The sequence below is a fragment of the Miniopterus natalensis genome, chromosome 1 (genome assembly GCF_054644295.1).
Source record: "Miniopterus natalensis isolate mMinNat1 chromosome 1, mMinNat1.hap1, whole genome shotgun sequence".
Lineage (NCBI taxonomy): Eukaryota > Metazoa > Chordata > Mammalia > Chiroptera > Miniopteridae > Miniopterus > Miniopterus natalensis.
Window position 1 is genome coordinate 3,058,900 of NC_142081.1, and position 21,562 is coordinate 3,080,461.

The 21,562-nt window shown below is 53.0% G+C and overlaps 1 protein-coding gene across 2 annotated transcripts in view; it reads right to left on the bottom strand.

Moving 5' to 3' along the window:
* DYNC1H1 (dynein cytoplasmic 1 heavy chain 1) overlaps window positions 1-21,562 on the bottom strand; it is a 61,926-nt gene that overhangs the window by 25,872 nt on the left and 14,492 nt on the right. For both annotated transcript variants that reach the window (XM_087818163.1, XM_087818169.1), the window contains 28 exons: window positions 19,799-20,875; window positions 18,939-19,118; window positions 17,492-17,641; window positions 15,816-15,962; window positions 14,465-14,605; window positions 13,950-14,126; window positions 13,710-13,820; window positions 13,512-13,631; window positions 12,671-12,910; window positions 11,136-11,291; window positions 10,906-11,019; window positions 10,576-10,686; window positions 10,290-10,499; window positions 10,036-10,182; window positions 9,678-9,844; window positions 9,425-9,598; window positions 8,715-8,880; window positions 8,446-8,634; window positions 8,165-8,359; window positions 7,281-7,563; window positions 6,447-6,547; window positions 5,483-5,642; window positions 4,341-4,584; window positions 3,993-4,176; window positions 3,579-3,791; window positions 2,505-2,743; window positions 2,192-2,348; window positions 222-449 (listed from right to left, as the gene is read on the bottom strand). In XM_087818163.1, coding sequence (XP_087674289.1) covers window positions 222-449; window positions 2,192-2,348; window positions 2,505-2,743; window positions 3,579-3,791; window positions 3,993-4,176; window positions 4,341-4,584; window positions 5,483-5,642; window positions 6,447-6,547; window positions 7,281-7,563; window positions 8,165-8,359; window positions 8,446-8,634; window positions 8,715-8,880; window positions 9,425-9,598; window positions 9,678-9,844; window positions 10,036-10,182; window positions 10,290-10,499; window positions 10,576-10,686; window positions 10,906-11,019; window positions 11,136-11,291; window positions 12,671-12,910; window positions 13,512-13,631; window positions 13,710-13,820; window positions 13,950-14,126; window positions 14,465-14,605; window positions 15,816-15,962; window positions 17,492-17,641; window positions 18,939-19,118; window positions 19,799-20,875 — 5,781 coding nt within the window. The remainder of the gene's footprint in view (window positions 1-221; window positions 450-2,191; window positions 2,349-2,504; window positions 2,744-3,578; window positions 3,792-3,992; window positions 4,177-4,340; window positions 4,585-5,482; window positions 5,643-6,446; window positions 6,548-7,280; window positions 7,564-8,164; window positions 8,360-8,445; window positions 8,635-8,714; window positions 8,881-9,424; window positions 9,599-9,677; window positions 9,845-10,035; window positions 10,183-10,289; window positions 10,500-10,575; window positions 10,687-10,905; window positions 11,020-11,135; window positions 11,292-12,670; window positions 12,911-13,511; window positions 13,632-13,709; window positions 13,821-13,949; window positions 14,127-14,464; window positions 14,606-15,815; window positions 15,963-17,491; window positions 17,642-18,938; window positions 19,119-19,798; window positions 20,876-21,562) is intronic.

Below are 21,562 nucleotides of genomic sequence, written 5' to 3' on the forward strand. Positions count from 1 at the left end.
CTCTGCAGGGGAGACAGACAACCGAGGGCTCCTTCCACTGTCCCGTGTGTCTCAACTCCGGCCACTGCGGCGACCGGGCTTCCTTAGGGGCTGGTGCAGGATAAGCCCCGAGCATGCCCGGCATCCGTGTGCGTGTGTGCATGTGTGTGCATGCATGTGTGTGCATGTGTGCGCGCACACGGGGAGAAAACACAACCCCCGACGCCCGGCCCACTGCGCACCTGCAGCATCGGGGACGCGGCCTCCTCCCCCTCATCCTCTTTGCCCTTGCGCCGGCGCTGGGCCTCGTCCTCGCCTTCGTCTAGGGGGATGCTGCGCAGCCGGGCCAGGAAGTTGTTGAAGATCATGTCGGTGCTGAGCACGTCCTCGCTGAACCAGACCATGCCACAGCGCGACACCGTGGCCAGCGTGGCGTACTTCAAGTCCTGCACCTCAAACATGATTCGCACCTCGAGGAAACACATCGAGCAGGTTGAACGATGCAGGTTTGGCAGAAACCTGGATGTTAAAACTCTTACCTACACACACCTCAAAAGGGCGACTTATATCTAATTTTTTGGCTCTTAGTTTAACAGTAAAATGTCTACTTTGCATCACTACAACGTCCACCACCCTCTCCGTGAGAACCTGGGTGGGGGGCGTGGTGGGGAAAGCGGTGACACCCACAAAATGGGCTCCTGGTGGAAGAGAAGCCACGGCTCCCATGAAGGGGATGCCAGCAGTCAGCACCACCCCTCATGGCCAGCGCTCCCTGCTCAGCCCTCGGCCAGGGCCTGGGACAGGCCCATAGCATCTCCGCGTCACAGACGGCGCTGGGACTTGCCCAGGTCCCCCAGCTAGCAGACGGCAGGCCGAGATTCAGACCAGATGCCCTGATTCCAGGGCCCCGCCCTCGGTGCCAGGATGCCTCCAGGGGAGCAATCTCCTTTGCACAAGTCAGGATCTACTGGACAATGTGCTCTGAGGAAAGACCCTGACAAGTCAAATTGAGACAGGAGTCTGAGTGGGCACCCACGGTCAGACTGGCACTGAGCACCCACGGCTTGGTTCTGAAGTGAAGACAGCGACCGATGCTGGCCTTCATGATCAAGGCTCACACTCACCAGCTGCTCCAGCCAAACACCTCGGGGCACACTCCACCAGCTTCTCCCACACCCACCTGTAGTCCATCGGCCACTCCCTAACTCCTTCACTTCCCACCCCCACCACGGCTGTGCCTGGGACACCATGCAGCCTCCAGTGGTCCCCTTGTTCCCAGACTGTCCTCCAAACAGCAGCCGGAGGGATCTTTGTCAAGAAACAGTGACACTGTCCTGAACCAGACTCACTCACGCTTCAGCTCACCCGGTGGGCAAGCTCCGTCCTCACAAGGAACCCGGGGCCTGACCTGATCGCGCCCCATGTGCTCTGTGGTCCCACCTGACTTCTCCCCTAGTTCTGTCCACACCAGCCGGCCGCCCCTGCTGTCCTTGTGCACACCAGGCACACGCAACCGTTCCTCCTGCCATTTGTCCCTCACCCACAATGCCTGGAAGCCCACGAGCTCACTCCTCAACCCCTCAATCTCTGCTAAAACCTACCTTCCCAGGACTCCTCGGCCGCCTCTCACTGCCACCAACACAGACTGCCCTTTCCCAGCTTGCTTTCTGCTCACCACCATTACCACTTATCTTGCCCGCCTGTCTTCCCAGCAAACTGTGAGCCCCAGAACAACAAAGGTTTGTCTACGCTGTTTATTCCAGCATCTGGAATGGGCCCCCACTCAATGCCACTCCAAAAATGCTGGGTCAAGAATGAACACGAACCTGTGCCAGGCGTGCCCATGCACCTGAGTCTGCCAGCGGTGTTTAGGGCCCGATCTAAGGCTCGTTCCAAAGAATAGCTGTGAAAGTGTTGCTACCTGAATCCCCCAGGTGCTGCCACCTTGTGTACAGTAGCTTCAGAAATCCTTACTCCAACCTCACCTCACAGGTTGTAAAAAGGGTTGACTGTGCCTAATATTCAACAAGGAGTGGCAAGTTACTTATAAATCCTGCCAAAATATTCTCACTAGCCCTGGGAGTGGGCAAATCCAGCGTGCAGAGAATTATCTGCACAACCAGCTGCCCCCTGGGACGAGTCCATGCCCAGGGCCAAGCTCTGCCAGCATGTGGTGGACCCGCAGGGGGGATGGGACACTGCGCGTGCTCACATTGGGGGGGAGGCTGAGACGCTCCCCGTTGGGCAGAGTCAGGAGCTTGTTGTCGTCCAGCACCGAGTTCAGGTTCTCCACCCACTCGGGGTCCACGTCACCGTCGAAGACGATCCACTGGCGCTTCTGCAGCTCACCTCGCACGTTGTCGATGATCCTGGTGGGAAGGGTTCGCACAGCTGTGGACTAACGACCAAGATTCAAAGTGCTTGCCCGGTAATGGTTTCTCAGTGACTCTAATCTGCTCAAATGGGGGCTGGACTGAGCACCAGGTCCTGCCTTCGCTGGGACAGACACTGGCTGGGAGACTTACTTCCTCAGGACGTGTGTGAACAGCCCATCGGTCCATTCCCTGGTGTTGGGGTCCAGGGTTCCGTACAGGTGGTCTTTGCTGATGGCCTTGGGGTCGATGATATGGGCCACACCTTCCACCCCCTCGAGCCTCTCCAGAGCCTTGAGAAGAACGCGCCAGGCCATGCTCTTCCCGCTGCCCGAGGGCCCCACCATCATCAGACCATGGTTGATCTGGGTGATCTGGTAGAGCTGGAGGACCTGAGGGCAGACACACCAGCCCATTAGTGACCTTCCAGAGAGGATGGTGAGCTCCTCCAGCCAACTCCCGTGTCAGTGAGTAAGAAACGTGCAGCTCAGCTTGTCAAAGGCAAGTACGGGAACTTTAAGAAAAAATTTTTTTAATCCTCGCCTGAGGATATGTTTTCATTGGTTTTCAAAGAGAGGAGGGGGCGAGAGAGAGAAACATTAATGTGAGAGACACATCGATGGGCTACCTCCCGCATGAGCCCCAACTGGGGCTGGAAACTGAACCTGCAACTGAGGTACGTGCCCTTGACCAGCAATCAAGCCCAAGATTCTTTGACTCACAGGCCGACGCTCTAAACCACTGATAAAACCAGGAAGGGCTAAACGTACACCCTTAGCCAGCATTTTCAGAGAATAAACTATCCCACGTAAGTAAAATTGTCAGGTAAATTTTGCTATCTCCACATTTAAGTTAAGAAAAAAGTCCAGCCTGGCCAGTGTGACTCAGTTGGTTGAGTGCTGTCCTGCAAACTGAAAGGTCGCTCGCTGCTTTGATTCCCCTCAGGGCACATGCCCAGTTTGTGGGCTCGGTCCCGGTAGGGGCTATGCAGGAGGCAGCCAATCCATGTTTTTCTCTCCCTTACCCTCTCTAAAAGTCAATAATAATATATATTTTTTAAACCTAAAAAAATTAAAAGAAAAAAGCCCAAACAGGCTTAGGGGCAAATCTTCATGAACCAGTGAGTCCCCAGCCTCCAAGGACAGGCCTGTCCAGTGGTTTCCTCACGTGCGGAGTCCCCCAGTCACCATCGCTGCAGCAGCCCCACCAACACAACAATCCAGTTACCTTTTCAACCCACATTCCGCCAACTTCCTCCCCATCTCCGTAGGTCAGATACATCTCCTGACACACTTTCTTCAGCTCCTCCCGGAGTGCAGTCATCTCCCCGCGGTGGTACTGGACTCCGGGGAACACGTCCGACAGGAGGCTGAAGAGCAGCGGGATGTCCTCTGCCACCAGCTTGGGCACCATCGTCTCGCAGACGCTCTGGATCAGAATCTGCGTGGGGAGGAGGGGCTGAGCTCCGGGGGCACGTCCACCCCACGGCCAGCCGAGCTCTCCTCTCGCTCAGCAATGCACTGGGACGCCAGCCCCCCGCCCCAAGCATGTGCATCACCGAGCACTCCTGTCGGGCTCATGTTGGAGGCTGAGTTTAACCAGTGCCCAAGTTTCAGCGACGGAAGGGGCGTGAAGACAAACCTCCTGCTCGGGCAGGTTTTCTGCAACCTCTCCCTCGTCCACGACTTCGCCCCGCTCTTCCTTCTCTCTCTTTATCTTCTGAATCCGCTCCCTCTTCACGTTTCCCGCACTCACCAGCACGCTCTTCAGAGCTCGGAGCCCAAAGTCATAGTGGCTCTGGGAGGAGAGCTGCTCGTCACACAGCCTGGAAGAGAAAGCGTTTTCTAAAACTCCCAACACTTTACCAACGGCAGTGTCATGCCAGCAAACCTGGGGCCACTGTAAAAAGTGCACTGTGACTGGGGGCGGATTCTAAACGGCGCACTGACCACAGGCCAGACGTGTGATGGTGAAACCTGAGCCACTCACTTAAAGAAGGGCACGATCTTGTTGGCGAGGACCTCGGCCGTGCGGAAGCCCTGCGAGTACAGCATCACCTGGGCGATCAGCTGGCGGTCGGGTTTGGTCATGGCCAGGCTCCGGAACAGCTTCTTCAGGTTGTCGGGCAGGTTGGAGCGGCCCGCGTAGCCGGGGTTCATGGTGATGAAGATGGCCATGTCCGGGCTCACCTTAACCTGCTTGTTCAGCAGCTCACAAGTGATGGGGGCAGAGGCTGAAACCAGATGACGGTGAAGACTCACAATGTTGAAAACACTATTTGAAAATCTCTACAATCACAAAGCTCCCATTTCCCTGCTGGCCTTGTAGCCCACAGCCCAGGGCTGCAGGGAGCTGCTCCAGCCTCTCCGCAGACACCCATCTCCATACGCCTCACCCACATGGGCGTGTCTGACTATGGCACAGACTGAGCTTCAGGACAGGGAGCCCACTGTTCTAGCATGTGACACCATGTGTCACAGGGTCAGTGCTGGGCTCAGATGCAGTCTAGCGGCAGCGGCAGAAATAAAGACCCAGTCCATGTGACACAACTGGCTGGCTTTCCAAGGATTGTTAGAAACAGCCCACACTGAGCCGCTGGGGTGGTGTGCACCTGCCCAGAGCCTTGAGCACACAATACTGATTTCCTGGACACTCTTATTTGTTTTATTTAGGTCTGGACTTTGTTTGGTAGGACAAGTTACTATCACTCTGGAGTAAATGGAAACACTAAAGTTAAACTGTGAGAACTACCTGACGTCGACACGTGGGTGCATCTGCCCCCTTGTGCCTCTGCCCCTCAGAGCCTCTCTGGAGGCTCCCTAAGCTCCAGAAGAACTCTGCCCAAAAGGCACTAGGAAGGCCGGCTTGAGGAGGAAGAGGGGGCACGAAGGCCACATAGGCCCGACACTTGTTTCAGGGCCATGCTGTGGGAGGGGCACAGGGATGATTAGGCTGGGGCTGCTCTAGGACAGACGTACAAACTGCTAATGCTGAGTTACTCTGGATCTTCCCTTCCAGCTGCACTTGGGACTCACCATCTGCTTGCAACAATGAGTCCTGGGAGCTAATTAAATGCCCATTCACTTCTATAAAGGCAGGGGTAAAGTCTCCTTGGAGGAAGGCGGCCTTACTCTTGTCGAAGTTGGGGTTGGAGTGCTCCCGCAGTGCTTCCTGGATGCACTGCACCTGCTGGGACACGGCCGACAGCATCCGCTCCTCTAGCCGGTTGAACTCGTCAAAACAGCCCCAGGCGCCCACTTGGCAGAGCCCCACGAAGATGCGTCCCATCGCCTGGAACAGACAGAACGGAAGGAAGGCGCTAAAACCAGCCGCCTCAGCACTGGCTTCAAAGGCTCAAGTTCTGACTGCGGTGACCTGTCCAGCCCTGGGCAAGTGCCACCTGGAACCCACGTGTGCTCATCTTTGAAGTGGGTCTAAGAGCACCTCCCTCCCGAGGTGGCGGTGAAGGTGAAATCAGGTGCACAGGTGAGGCGAGGGCCCGCCTACCACAGCAAGCGCTTCATCGGTAAGAGTGAGCCTCAGTGCCCAGGCTGGTGTGGCTCGGTGGTTAGAGCGTTGGCCCGTACACCAAAGGGCCCCAGGTTCGATTCCCAGTCAAGGGCACATACCTGGGTTGTGAGTTCGATCTCTGGCCCCCCCTTCCACTCTGTCTAAAAATCAATGGAAAAAATACCCTCGGGTGATTAACAAAAAGAATGAAGTAATCCTAGTACACAGAGGACGATCCTGCCTTTTCCTCCTGTGCCCACGTCCTAATGACAAAGCTGTAGCTTTTATTCTGTCACTTTCTGATTAGAAAACCTTTTGTATAACATCTGTTTATGACCAGATACAGCTTAACCAGTTCTTTAAGAAACTGCCCTTTACGAAAAACAACATGTTTCACTAAAGAGGGACCTTTGCAAAAATGGAGCTTGATGTCGAAGCACACTCGGGTACCACAGCCACGTGCCCAAGGCCCCCGAGGCCCAGCTGGGCAACAAGGCCGATGGCTTTCAGAGGCACAAGTGTGGTGCTCCCCACCTGACCTGCTCAGGCCATCAGATTTTGCGTGGATCCCACAAAGCTGCTCACCTGGAAATCAAAGGTTTCATCACAGTTGAAAACCAAAACGAAACGTCCCAGCTGATGGCCCAGAGCTTTGACAGACTCGGTCTTCCCGGTCCCTGCGGGCCCTGTGACACAAGAAAAGTAACACAGTGCCTGAGTCCATCACTCAGCTGTGAATACAGCTTTAGCTTTAAGACAACTGGGAAAAGTAGTTCATTTAAAAAAGTAGACGTAATAAGTGAAAACAAACTTAAAGTTTTTAGAACACAGCCATGTGATTAAGAAATATATTTAAAATTGATGAACAAAATAGACACAGAGACATAGAAACATGGAACAGACTGAGAAATCTCAGAGGAAAGGCAGGGTGGAGATGTGGGGGGAGAAGAGATTAACCTAAGAACTTATATGTATAACGCATGGACACAGAAAATAGTGGGGTGAAGGCCTGGGGGGAGGGGTACAGGGGGGAGGGGATCAACGGGGAAAAAAGTGGACTTTTTTTTTTTAAAGGGAAAGTTTCCCCAGTTTGTTTGTTTATTCTTTATTGATTTCAGAGAGAAGAAGGGAGGAGGAGAGAAAGTTGAAACATCAATGATTAGAGAGGAGTCATTGATCAGCTGCGAGCCCGCAACCCGGGCATGTGCCCTGACTGGGAATTGAACAGCGATCTTCTGGATCCTAGGTTGATGCTCAACTACTGAGCCAGACCTGGCTGGGCAAGGGGACATTTTTAAAGCTTTCAACCATAAAGATAAATTTTTTAAAAAAAAGAAAGAAATTTAAATTATTCACTTCATCTTTAAAAATGATGTTTGCTACTGGACTCCACCCGTCCAGGTCTGTGGAGTAACTTACCGAAAGGGGACCCGCCCAGCCGGGCCTCTAGGGCTTGGGTCATTGTCAAGTAGCAGCGGTCGGTGAGGGGAGTCTGGACCAGCTTGTCCTGGACTCCCAGGTACTCAAAGCCATAGTTAAACTTGGCATTTGCCATCTGGATCGACAGCTGCTGCAACACATCCGTCTGCTTTGGGTCGAAGTAAAACCGCATCTGGCTGAGCCATTCGAAGGACTTGCTGTTGTCGATCTTGCTCTTGATCAGGGACCGGGTGACGTCTCTCTGATGAACCAGCTCTGTAATCTGCAAAGAGACCCCTGTGAGAGCTCATCAAGCGCTTGAGCAGTGCCATGCCCTCTGGGCCTGTGGATGATTTGGGAGACCTAAACAGAGAGCTGGGTTTGTCCTCATGACACTCCAAGACACAAACTCACTTTCAGAAACGCTAGTGCAATTAAACAGAGTCAAGAGTGGCGACAAACACCGAACACCCCGCTAGATGCCAACTCTACAACCAGCAAGACCCAACAGGAGAACCGCTGTCTCTGTCCCAGCATCTCTCTGCTGTGCTTGGGGCACAGAGCCAGCCACAGAGGAACTGGCTGAGAGCTGTGTCGAGCTCACAGAGCCTCTGCACCTCCTTGGAAGGAGACAATGATAAGGAGTGAAGACCCTTGGTAAAGGGCGTCACCTCCTTCACCAGGAGAATGTCGCACACATAACCCCTGTGCTGCACCCAGATTACCTTCAGCGGAACCCAGAGCCCCACCCCCAGCCAGGGCTCATCGGTGCAATATCCACTGCTTTCCCTAACGCAATTAGAATAGTTTCCCAGCGTGATACACCTGCTTGAGGTGAAGGCACAGAGCCCAACGGGAGGGGATGAGTCAGGCACGGGACTGACCAGGTGCTCTAGCTTCCGCCGGCGGAGCGGGGGCTGCTCCATGAGGACCGAGTCGGCCAGCACGTTGAGGGTGACCTCCACGTTGCTCAGCACCGACTGCAGGGTTGCCGCGTCCCCGCTTCCACTCGTGCTGCTCAGTGCCGTCTCCACGTTTTCAGACCAGGCTATCTGGGCCGACAAAACCACAAGCTGGGCCTGAAAGACACGAGACACAGGTCTAAGAGGGTTGTTTTGGATCAGCCTGCCCTCACCTGTAGCCCACCCCTTCTGCCCTGTGCTACCTGGTATTTATCGATCCAAGTGATGTAGGTGTTGGGGTCGATTGAAGTGGCTTTACCAAAAATCTCCACCTCTGTCACAGACTCGGCCAGGAGTTTGGCCAGCGTGACCCTCATCTCCTTCTCCACCAGCGTGAGCCACTCGTTGATTTTGGGATGTTCAGTGATTGACACGGGAGTTTTAAATATAACCTGAAATAAGTGAAACCTAAGGATTAAAACGTGGAAAAAGGGGAAAGGAGCTTTCTAAGCTGCAAGCACCAGCGCCCTACCTCCTCTCCTTCGCGGGACGAGATGCCCAAGACAACAGTGTTGTCCTCGTTCAGGATGATGCTGGAAACTCCGGCGAACATTTTCTTGAAGTGCTTCTGTAACTTAGCTACATTCTTGCTGTTTCCAATGATTTCAAGCAAATCTTCGTCACCCACAAAATAGAACCTAGAATTAAAATAGCACCCAAGTTCCTCAAATGTTACTGAGACAGATGGGGGGATCAAGGCGCAGCTCCAGACTGCGAAAGGGAAGGGGCACTCGCAGGACTGTGCCCAGCCTCTGCCTCCGCCTTCCCCTCGACTCAGCCCCGCCCCAACCCCGCCCAGCCCCAGCCTGACATACACCCTAGCCTAACAGACACTGAACAGGAATTCACTAAGTCTCACGTCAGGTACTTCACTTCAAACTCATTTTAAAAAACCTGTTGGTTTACATTAAGCAACCTATTCAGAAAGGAAGAGATGCCACTTAGAAAACAATCAGAGCTAATTTGTAAGAGATGCAAGCTGCCTGGGTGGATGGTGAGAGTTTAAAGCTTGATCAGCAAATCCAGGTGGGAAATTAAGGATCACCGGTTACACTTAAGCATCAGTGAGTGAAAGGGAAAGGGTATTGGCTGATCAGTGACAAAACCCTTGACCTCAGAAGTGGCCAACACCCAGGCCCAGAGGGAGAGAAGGGCTGGGAGAAAGCACAGCTGACATCTTACCTGGGGAAAGACGACCGCTCCCTTTCCAGGTACTCTCCCAGGGCTTTCTGGATCTTCCCCAGCAGGTCTGCCAGTCTCTCCAGAGATCTCTGCACCCCCTGGATGTTGAGAACATCCATCACGAGGGGAGACTTGGATACTTTTTTCATGAGCGCCAGAAACTCGGTGCTGATGCTATAAAGCAAGTTGAAACCGAGGTTGGCCTTGGTGAGGAGTGGCTCCCAGCCCTGTCTCACCCTGGGCAAGGCCCTACCTCTGGAACCGCTGGGTTTCCACGGGCAGCAGGTGCTTGATATCCGCGCTGCCTGTGAAGATGCCTTCCAGGTAGACCCAGCGCCTCTGCACGTCGATCCACACGTCAAAGAGGGCCATGATGCGGTTCAGCTTATCTTCCCAGCTCAGGGCATCCTCCTCAAAGACCTGGGGCAGGCGGGAGGACGAGCTCAACACTCAACTTCCACCCGGCAGACAGGCAAAGGCACTGAGGGTGCAGGCGGGACCCCACCCGGGTATCCAGCTCATGTCTAAAAAGCAGGCCAGGGACTGTCGCCAAAGGTATGACAGAGACAGTGCAGAAGCCCTGATCAGGGAGGGAGGTTCCGACACAGTACCTTGTAGTACGGAGACAGCTTCATGGCGGAGACGCTGTTGATGTGCTCTTTGACCTTGTTGAAGAGGTCGTCCCAGCCACGAATCAAGCGACACTTGTTCTGATAGTTAACCAAGTCTAATTCGTACGTATTCCACACTTCTCTTATCTGCAGCAAAACCAGAAAGCAGGTCATCACTGTGGGCGTTCATCAGCTGTACAAGCAACCACGTGACAGGGACAAAGGGGACCGAGGCCACCAGTCCCAGTATTCACCTGCTTCAAAAACTCTTCCAACGCCATCTCGCCTTGTGCCACAAGCAGCACGTCCTTGACAATGGCCTCGTTTTTCTGTAGGTCGACGTCCCAGATCTGCCCAAGGGTGAGCTCGGACACCACCCAGTTCACGTGCAGCCTCTTCATCAGCTGCTTCCAGTGGCGATCCTTCAGGGCCTCGGACTTCAGCTCGATCACCAGCATGTTGATCTGTGGAGAGAGACAGCGAGTCACCCGGAGCGGCAGCTCCCAGCAGACCCCACGACTGCAGTGGCCAGTCACCCACCTTCAGGTAGCCTTTCAGAAGCCGCTGCACAAACTCATAGGAAGCATATTGCCGCAAGCGCGCAGGGAAGTTTTTCAGCTGGTTCAGGAGGCCATCCAAGTTCTGTCGAAGCTGTCGAGAGAGACACAGCAGTACTGAGTTAATCAATGTTCCTTTATGTTTACAAAACGGCTGTAGAAAAATGTCACACTAGGCTGGCCGAGCAGTGTGATGACTCGCAGGGCTGCTCTGTGACGGTCTGTGAACTGTGGTGCAGCTCCCTGCTTGCAGGTCTCTAAGTAAAGCCTGTACCTCCCAGCGCCTGCAGGTACACACATTACTGAGATGTACCTTCCGAGGCTGCACTGAGACCCATGGCTGCTCCTTCATCTGATCGATCTGTTCCCAGACTTTAGAGAGTTCCGACCACACGCCCTTGAGGTCCTGTAATTCCTCTAGGGCCACCTGTAAGAACAGTAAAGCAGTAAGGCTGCAGAAATGGAAACCGTGCCAGAATGTGGCAGGTCGAGGGCAGAGTCAGGACAAGGAACCATGCCCCTGCCTCCCCAGGGGGTGCGCACCTGGACACGCTCCTCGCTGCCGCTCAGCAGCCCCGTGTCTGTCAACTCCAGTGCCTCCTTGGCCTTTGCACATTTCTCACGGTCATCCTTCAGCCTGCCAAACTTGCCCTCGTATATGGTGAGAGCCTGGAGAGCCTCCTCCGGGCGGAGATTGCCCTGAAAGCAGACATAGCAGAGGGTTGCAGGGATGCATCCAGGAGAGACGGGCACAGTGGCTCCGAAACTGGGAAGGGAGCCTACTGGGGTCCTGGACACTTGTAACATTCTGAGCATAATGTTTACGTCTGTATCTGACAAAGTGAAAATGTAAGTAAGGAAGGTGGGGCGCCTCTCAGGTCAGCCATCGGCTCACTAAGTGCCCTGGGGGAGGAAGAGAGAGTCAGGACAGACCTGGGCCTAGAGCAACAGGGACAGTCTTGATCTGAGGAGACTGCCAACCACACCCTCCCTGACACAATTGTCACATCAGTTCCCAAGAGAAGCCCAAGAAACCAAGCATTGTTCCCCCCCCATGGTCTCTTGCCCCCTGGGGGCGGCCTCGGCTTGACCATTCACACTTCCTTCGATGTTACTGACTTCTGAGAACAACTGAAACGTCAGCTACAGTCTTGACAACACACCACCAGTAAGGCGAGGAGAAGGAGCCATCCAGGTGTTGGTGGTCAGTGCTCACTCCCTCACCACAGCTAGCATTCTGCAGAGACCTCAAGACAAGAGCTTCTTGAACCAAAGTCAAATACAAACAAGGATATTTAGGCTCACAGGGCTGAGGGCAGGGCAGAGCCCGGACTGGCGCATGGTGGGAGCTAAACCGGACACCAGGCCTGGTGTGGAAACCTGAGACCTCAAACCACAGACAGGTGAAGGTTCAGGGCACTGTAAGATCCTTCCTGTCTATGCTTATGTGTTACATTCCTAAACGGATGAGACTTGATCTCCGCTTATCCTCTCACCCCACCTCGTGCTCCCTTCTCCTCTGCCTGGACGCCCCCACCCCCTCAGGCACCTGCGTGACTTGCCAGCTCCCTGCCTGCCGGGCTCCATGCAGGCGGCACCTCCTGACACAGCAGTACTGCACCCCACCTTCTCCCCTGCCCCACCATTCCCACGGCACATGGCCCATGGCTCTCAGTGTGTTTCCATGCCCTTCTTTGTTATCCATCCCTCCCATGGGAGTGTAACTCCACGAGGGCAGGCTCCAGTCTTTGTTGATCACTGCTGTACCCCCGATGCCCACAAGATGCCTAGAACACAGTGGTAATTTTTGAGTGCACCTAAGACGGTAACTTAATAGAAAATCTTTCAGTCTTAAACCACCTCCTGACTGAAGGGAATGTCGTGAGGGTTCTGGGCCAAGAGGTGGAAGTTGGTGCTCACGTTTCCAACTGTACCATCTGGAAGTTCTGCTTCTTTAACTACAAAAGAGTCTTCATTATCAGAAAACAAAGCCATGGCAAGGCCTTTTAGTTTAAAAGACAGACATGGGATCATGCTGCTGGCTTAGGGCTCACAGGGAGCAGTGGGGCCAGACTCACCGTGACAGGCTTGGTCTTTTCCCAGTCGGTCAGCAGGTCAGTGGTGCGGCTCTCCACAGCCCGGTCCTCCTGCACGATCTTCATCTGCAGGTTTGCTACCTGCTGCTGAATGGCAGAGTCCTTCCGCCGCATGATGTCATTGAAGGCCCCCCACTCGCCCTCGATGTTGTCAATGTACAGCCAGGAGGGCGGGAACTGGAACCTCTGCTTCTCCAGCAAGCGCTGACCATTGCGGTAGAGCTTTGAGAGGTAAAAAGTAAATTCAATGTTTTCTTCCGTAACAATAACAAAAACTACTGTCTTCTAAGATCTTTTTATTTTAGTTGATCTTCAAGTCATCAAACTCAGTCTCTGACAGAGAAGACACGGTGGCTACAGAACACAGAACGTCAACATGTTTGCCCTTCTCCAGAAGCCTCCGCCCTGGGTGCTGGCGTCACCTGGGTGCTATGATGAGAGGCAGTGCCAGGAGAGCCTGCCCTGGCAATCCAGCTGGGCATCTAGCTGCATCCTGGAGGCCCTGGAGAGGACCTCTGCACACCAGAGCTGTGCTTCCTCCACCCCCACCCTAAATTATAAAAGGAAACTCAAGTTTGATGACTTGAAGATCAACAACTAAAATATAAGATCTTAAAAGACAAAAAGCAGTGGTTCTCAGGTTTCGGTGTGCAGAGGAATCACCTGCAGAGCTGTTTAAAATGCAGATACCCAGATGTGCATGTTAACAAGCACAGCAGGTGGTAATGATACAGGTGATCTGTGGACGCACCTGAGACAGGCACCTAAAGGGCTGATGGGGAGTCAGAGCATTGGTGAGAATTTCGACTACTCTAGAACTCACCTCAACTTGCTTCTCAAACTGCTTGATCTTCCGCTTCAGAGACTGCACGTAGGTGATGAACGTCACCGCATCTGAGGTGCTGGCCGTGTCCACGGAGTGTTGCTCCAGCTCCTGGCGAGACTGTTTGAGAGAGCACAGAGGTTAGCACGGGGCGAGGTTAACCCGCAGACTCCTGCGCTGGCGGGGCCCGCCCCTCACCTTGGAGATCTGCGAATGGAATTCTGTCATGTTGGATCCAAGCATCTGCCCAAACTTGCTGAGGACCTCCTTGTGCCAGGAGTCGTACTTCAGGTTCACCTTGGACTGCACCTGCATGAGTGACACAAGAGGACACATCCTTCCTCAGCTGTGAGTCTGCACGCCCATGTCATCAAGCCACACAGAGCTGTTGCCTTCAGAGTGACCAACCAACACCTTTCAGCAAGTCAGCAGGCTCACCTTGCCGTAGTCAATGACCACGGGTCCGAACTCCTTCTTGGTCTCTGCGTTGTCAAAGGTCCCCCTGGCCTTCCGTATCTGCACCAGGAGAGCCTGCCACTTGCTGAGGTCCTCCCCGAGTCTGTTGTAGATGTTCTCAGCCTGCATGTCCCACAGGCACTGGTACTGTAGCCAGACCTGCACAGGAGAATGCCGTCAGACAGCAGTTTGACCTTTCATTCTGCAGAACATTAATATATATCCTCATGTTCTGCTAAAAAGGTTCATGTTCATTCATCACTGTTAGAAAAACTCCCACCTCAAATTCTCAGAATTTTCACATCAAAAAAGACTAAACTTTACAATTCTCCAAAATGACAGTTAATACCCCATGAGATTTGTCCAACTCTTCATTCTTTGCATTAAAATAGCACATATCTAGGGAATCATAATACATTCAGTCAAGACCTTCTAGCTCTGTGTTCGTTACACCTCATGCTCCTGAGTGTCTGAAACAGACATTCGGAGCGTCTCACCTTGACGTACTGTTCGACCTCAGTTACAATGCCCATGACTGCAGAGTAGGACTCTTCCAGGGCCACGGGGCCGTCTGGCATCCGCGTCAGGGCATTCCGGTAGAACTTCTCCTCTTCGGTCAATTCATAATGCACACCCACCTAGCCAAGCAGAGCTGGAGGTGAGCACAGGTGGGCAAAACTGTTTACCCTTAGTGACACCTCACATTCAATTAAAATGAACAAAGAATGGCCCATGATAAAAATGGCACTTAAGGGACATTGCTTATCAGTCACAAGTGACCAGAAGCCTGCTTATATTTAATCATCAAGCCAATAAAAGGAAGAGCAGATTAACCACATCTGAGGGGCTGGTGACACTGGGCAGACAGTGGTGGCAGAGGGGTGGGCACACCTAAGGGGCAGGGGCCCTGGAGCAGCCAGGCAGGCAACTCTTCCATGTCTGCCACCAAGAGGAGCAGAGAAATTAGGTGGCCAGAGGGGGACAAGGTCAAATTTATTCACTGACAGGAAGACTCAGAAGAGAGGGAGGAACTACTGAGCCCTAGGCTGGTTTTAGTTCACTCAAGTGGGAGACAAACAGGAGAACTGCAAACAGAAATGGCTGGGGACAGGCAGGAGAAGCAACAGGATATGCCCCGGCCCCTCAAAGGGCAGGAGTCATCCACAGCTCATTCCCCTCAGTGCATGTCGCCACGTCCAGGCCGACATTGTAGAGACTGCGAGCCCACGGGCAGCTGCTGCTGCAGAAAAACCTCAGAACTGACTTTGTGTTGAGAGTTAAGAAAAGGCACGCTTCCTAACAGGACCACTTCTTTCTAGATGAGCCTATTAGAGCAGTGGTTGTGGAAGCTGTTTATCTGAAAACTGCCAGTCCTGTTTAGCAGGGATACGCCTAGCGGCCGGGTGGACTAACTGGTCCGGAGTTTTTGTTTTGCTCTAGGAGCATATACTACGAAGGATGTACTACATACGGAATTTGCCTGAAAATAACCTGGTGGAGGCATGGAGGGGAGCGTAAACAAACAAAACTGGCCATACGTTGATAAATGAATTGAGGTTATGTGAACTCATGACCCCCCTACTTCTGTGTATGTTTGTAAACGTCCATAATAAAATGTAGGGGTGGAGGGGAGAAGCAGGAAATAAAACTCCCCAAGTTCCTGGAGGGACTTTCCAAGAGCCCACTGCGATCAGAGCTGCAAACACAACTACTGGGAGAAGTAACCCCTGGGAGCAAGTCAGGGCACATGGCTTCTTCCCTCAGCTGAGCCCGAAGCCTGGAGCTGCACTTAGAGAGACCGGGGGCGAGGCGGTGTTGCAGAGCCCGGGGCCCGGTCAGGAGGCTCACCTGGTACCTCTGACTCTGGATCCTGGGGAGAGACAGCACAATCATCTTCCAGGCAAACATTTCCTGGTACAGCTTGTACCTGCACTCTTCGATGGGTGGGTTCAAGTAGATAACCTGATTGGTGATTCTGAGCTCGTGGACAACATTCTGAAAAGGAAACAGTTCACGTCTCACTCAGCGATCTGTTTCAACACAATGGTTCTGATGTGTCATCTCTAAATTACTGAACCACTTCAGTCTGAACATCAAAGCTGGTCACTCTACTAGACACGACCCTCTGCAGTGCCATGCTTGCAGTCTGTGCCCTCCCCAGGGGACGTAAGTCAGGGCAGGCCTGCGGAGGTTCCTCTCGAGCCCCACGTGCCTGGGTGCTCAATGAAGCACCATCCACTGGGACCAGTGCCGCTGCGTCAGGGACAAGGGCTGGCACTCACTGCTGGGCTCCAGCTCGCTGACGCAGGTCCGCCAAGCTGGGTATGTCTGTGCCACCTGCTGGAGCTGGGGGCTCATCAGGAACTCCCACCAGGTCTCCACTTGACTCTACCACTTAGACACATGCATTCGCTTTCCTGAATCTCAGTATTTTAAAAAGTATGCTCTGGGGATAAATATCTGTAATACTCAAGCACATTTTTTAAACATTAAGTGAAAAAACTGAGAAGGTAAAGTCTGGGAAGGGAAAAAAAAAGCCAAATGTTTCTCCCAGATCAGAGTTTTACTTTCAATTCTTTTAGGTTCTGATTTGCAAGACCTTTTTAACTGATAAACAAACTACATAACACAACATGGCGCTTAGCAGATTCCTGGGAGGTATGCACCTTTCTGACTACCACCCACATCAGAAGACAGTGGCTATTTGCAGTTTGAATTTATAGAACTTTCTAGAAAACTTGTTAGGCTCCACTGACCACCTCTTCCCATGGATGGGAAGCAGGTGCTTGGAGACATGAACTGTATCCAGTGTGTGAGTACCGAGCTATCACGAGTTCTCCTGAGGCTCTGCTTGGATTTGAGTGGAGACGGGGGGGCAGTGCAGGGTCACAGCTGGAATGTCCAGTTGGAGTAGATTATGGTCAGTACCTAAAATGACTTCTTGTACATATGCTTGGGAAGCAGAGGGTTTTTATTTTCCATGTAAACTTATTTTTGGTTTTTTAGAAACTTGTGTTTGAAACAACTTTAGACTTGCAGGGAAAGCAGGAAGAGTTTCCCCCGCTGGCTCTAATGTGGACACCTACCATGGCACGGTGACCACAACAGCGAGATGAACACCGACACAAAACTATTAACTGACAGCCTTAGCCACACTTCCCAGGGACTAACCCTCCCGGGTTAGACCACATCACATGACATTTCCCAGTCTTCCCTTTTCTTTTCCTCATGACCTTAACACTTGGAGAGTGCTGGTCAGGGGTTTTGCAAAATGACCCTCAATTGGGGTTGCCTTGTGTTTTTCTTATGACTAGAAAGCGGTCAAGCAATTTGGGAAAGACCATAGAGGTGAGGCGCCCTCTGCTCACACCGCACACAGCCCTATACCATGGCCCGGGGGACACTGACCTGGGTCACCAGGCGAGGTGGCATCTGTCGTGTTTCTCCTTGGAAATGGGGCTTTTTCACTGGTACGTTTCAGGGGAGAACTTATTTACTTGCAAATGGAATGCTCTGGGAAATACCTTGATCTTTGGCTCTCCACCAGGCTTGTGACTGACTTGTGGCGCGTCCGTGTCCATGTCAACTTCGGATTTATCTTCAGCTTGTCCGAGAAGCACCTGGGTCCAAGCTCTCAGGCCAGCTTGCAGGCGGACACCGAGTATTCTTTCAATCTACAGAGAAAGTGGGGTTGAAAAACACTGACTCCTCCAACAGTGAATGTCACAGAGAAAGCAGAGGCTTCAAGTCAAAGGTAAAGCTTTAACTATAACCCTCCCTCCACTCTGAGTCTAGCTCCCGGTGCTTTCCCCGCCTGAGATAACTGCCTCCTGCTAGGCTGACCTTGTCCCCATCTGAGGGCACAGGCGTGATGAGACCAGCACGAATGCAGCACATGCAGCTACGGTCTCGAGATCTGTTTAATATAATAAAAACTCACAAAAGTGTTTTCCTGGCTGCCTCAGAGATAGAACTAAGAAACTATAATCTGAAGGTTAATCCATTCTCTTTTTCTTGGTGTTGAGGTATCACTGACATACGTGCTACATTAGATTCAGGCAGACACTGAATGATTCGACACTTGTATATGTTGCAAAATGGTCACAATAGCCTAGTTAACATCTGTCACCCTACATAGTGACTATTGTCCTTGTTACAAATAAAGACAAGGTCTTCTCTCTGACCTACAACGAGACAAGTAAGTTTCCTATAAACAGGACGTCTGTGTGTCCCAGTGAAGGTCGGCCTTGGCCACAGGACCACCCAGGAATGCAGAGGGCAGCCGTGAAGAAGGCCGGGACTTCTGGTGGCCTCAGAGGAGTGGGCTTTGTTAGCTTTCACTCTGTGGGTGTCCCCTTGTGTGAACACATGACCACTGACTGACCATTTCAAAGAGAAGAAAAGAGCTGCCCACAAACAGCTTCTGAACTCCCCGAGTGACCTCTGCAAAACATCGTCCATCCCAAGACTGTCAGAGACATCCACCAACTCAAGAGCCAGGGGGTGGTGAGTATGCTACACATGCATGCGTGCACTCTGTCTGTCCTACCCCCCGACCCCCACTCCCCACACACCTCTACTGGGTATTTGCTGTTGGGTATTTCTTTTTACAGTGCATGGTGGAGGGGGGCAGGATTATCAGAGAAGGAGGCTGGGAGGGGAGGGCAGGAAGGATGCCCTAAAATTAGAAGGGTAGGAAAGGGCCAGCAGGTTGCCACATACCCAGGAGACAAAAGGAACTCTCTCCTGCCTTAGCGCCCTGTCTCCAACTGGACCGGCATGAGTGCTGCTAGCACCACACTTCAGCTCTATTGTTAGTTCAACGAGATTTCTGGAGGGAAACCGGACTATGCCTGACAACTGCTACAGAAAAATACTTTTTGGTGACGAGCTAGTAAACTCACGCAGCAGGACCCAGCCCTGTGCTGGAGCACAGCATGAGGAACACCACTCAGATGGGCCCAGCCTCACCTCCATGTCCAGCTTGTTGACCCAGATGGGCAGGTTGGAGTAAGAGTGCAGGTTCAGGTCATCCACGGCTTTCTGGACTCTGTTCAGGATCTCGGAGAAAGTCTTGTGATCGTACATACAGGTCTCCAATGAACGCACTTCCAGGTCTATTTTTTCTTCAATGATCAATAGGTCATCCACCTGAAGGAAAGTATACTTAATATTTAAAACACTGTACCTCTTAATTTTTACATACAGTCTTCTCAGCTAATTAAAAATGCTCGAGGCAGAGTTCTCCCATAAACAGGTAGTCCTACTGGGTGAGAGAAAAGGGAAATGTGTGGAAACTGTCAGTTTGCCCCCTCCTCCCTCCTGCTCACGGGGGGGGGGGGGGGCAGCCCCTGACTGACAAGTCTGAGAGCAGGAAGTAAGATCAGCTCCATGTGGCGCTTTCTGTCCTCGGGAGCCAGCTCGTGCACCAGGCTCGCAGGGCAGGCGCTGGGCCAACAGGCTGACACCACCCAGCTGCGGGAGCCTGAGGCAGAAGTCTAGGTCAGGGTGGAGCGTCAGCATGCGCCCTGGCTGCAGATCAAGAGCCATGACCTACAGGCAGCATCAGTAATGAAGCTCTCGTTTCACTATCTGAGTCCTGTGCCCGTCATCTCTCCACTGATTTCTGAACTCAGGTGTTAGTTACTGAATGGCCTCCCTAAAGCCCCAGCTCCACCACACAGCCCAGTGAGTAAAGGGTCCTTCTCCCTTTCAGCTCCCACGTCTCCTGCGGCACCGATCACCACGCTGACGGGGAACTAGTGTGTTGCGCCAGCTGTTACTGTGCTCAGCTCCCTCCCGGGACACAGGGGAGCCGACTGGGAACTCACCTTCTCCTGGAAGTTGAAGACAGTCTCTGCCAGTCGCTGCACGTAGGGGTCGAGCTTGTAGGACTCCCACACCAGCGCGATGCCCTCTGCGATCAGGGCCTGCACTTCCTTCTTCAGGCCGGCCACCAGCAGGGAGATGGTGTTCCGCTCCTCCACCTTCTCACAGGTGCGCTCGTAGGTGCGCACGCTCTCGATCAGGGAGATGGCGAACGGGTAGAGCTGGTTGGCTTGGTGGGCTTTGTTCACAATTGCCAGAGGGACGCGGAAACCGAGCCACTTGAGGTTGCGAACTTCTTTTGAAAGCGTGATGATCTCGGGAAGGAAGTTGACCTTGAGCTTGAGGACATTCCCGGATCGGCCCCGAACCCGGGTGCTTTCGATGGTGAAGATGCGCCCCGAGACGCCCAGGTTCCGCTGCTGCACCTTCCGGGCCCAGTCGTCAAATATTTCCTGAGTGTTGAGCTTCATGCGGAAGCTGTCGCCGTCCTGTTTCAGCTTCTGCCCCTCCACGTGGTTCTCCCAGCCCTTGCCCAGGACGTCCTCCACGCGCTTCATGTAGGCGGTCAGCTGCCTGTCGATCTGCTTCGCCCAGATGATGGACCCCGACACCGGCGGCAGGTCGCGCACGTGGCTCATCTTGCAGGCCTGGCTCTGCGGGTACTGCACTTTGAACTTGTCGTGCAGGGACTCGATGTCGTCCTTCACCCGCTGGATAAGCTGGGTCTGGTACTCGCGGATGGCCCCGCGGATGTGCGGTCTCACAAACAGTGCGTTGAACCTGGAGAAGATCCTGAACATCTCGTTGGCATTCTTGGCCGTGCCCAGCTGATCTCGCAGGCGAGCGGTGATCCGGGTCTCCACCCTGTCGATCCTCTCGTCGTATCTCTTCATGGCGGCCTCCCAGGCCTCCGTGCCTTCCTTGGAGACATCGAGTCCGTCCACCTCCTTGACATTCTCATAAGCGAGGTTCACCTCCTCAATAGCATTTGCGTCGGCAGCATCAAAGAGAACCTCGGCTACTTTCATATCCTGGGGTTCAGGGACCTCCCCTTGATTCTGCTGTGCGACCGCAGTGACCTGAAAGGGCGGGATGCGGGACAAGGTTACCATCGAACACTGGTTTTCTGTTGGAACCAGCGGAGCACATACGCAAATTACCAGTCAGCTGCGGGGTTCACAACTTCCAGCCAAACGCTGTGTCCACAACTCAACAAAGTAAAGTAAAACACAACATAGTCAATTTTAACTCTGCACTACACAGATCTGACAAAGGCACTTTTCTGCTTAAGGAGATAATCGATCTGCCAAAGCCTGGGTGTGGGGCACTTCCCTCCTCAATGGTTAGTCGGCAAGTGGAACTATGTAGGAGAGCCCGGTAATTCACAGGAGTGCTACGGACAAACTCAGTGTCCAACAGGTTTCCTTTCTGACTCTTAAAACCCTAAGTTACAGCCCTTGGGTAAGCACACGGCAGAGGGACAGCTGAAGTGCTAGAGAAACGTCAGAAACCTCCACTCAGTCCGGAGCAGACACATGCTCTTTCCTGCAAGAAGTGCCAGACTCCACACTTGGCTCATGCCCACCCCCAATAGAACTGTAAAGAGAAGCAGGGGTCTTGACCCAGGGTCCACAGATGCCTCAGGTGAAATTTAGACAGTCTGTGACTTTGGGAAAATTAAAATCCACATTTTCTAAACTCAAACTGTCCTACAATGACAAATGCGACAGCCGCAGCTGTCCCGTCCCAGGCCTCACTTACACCAG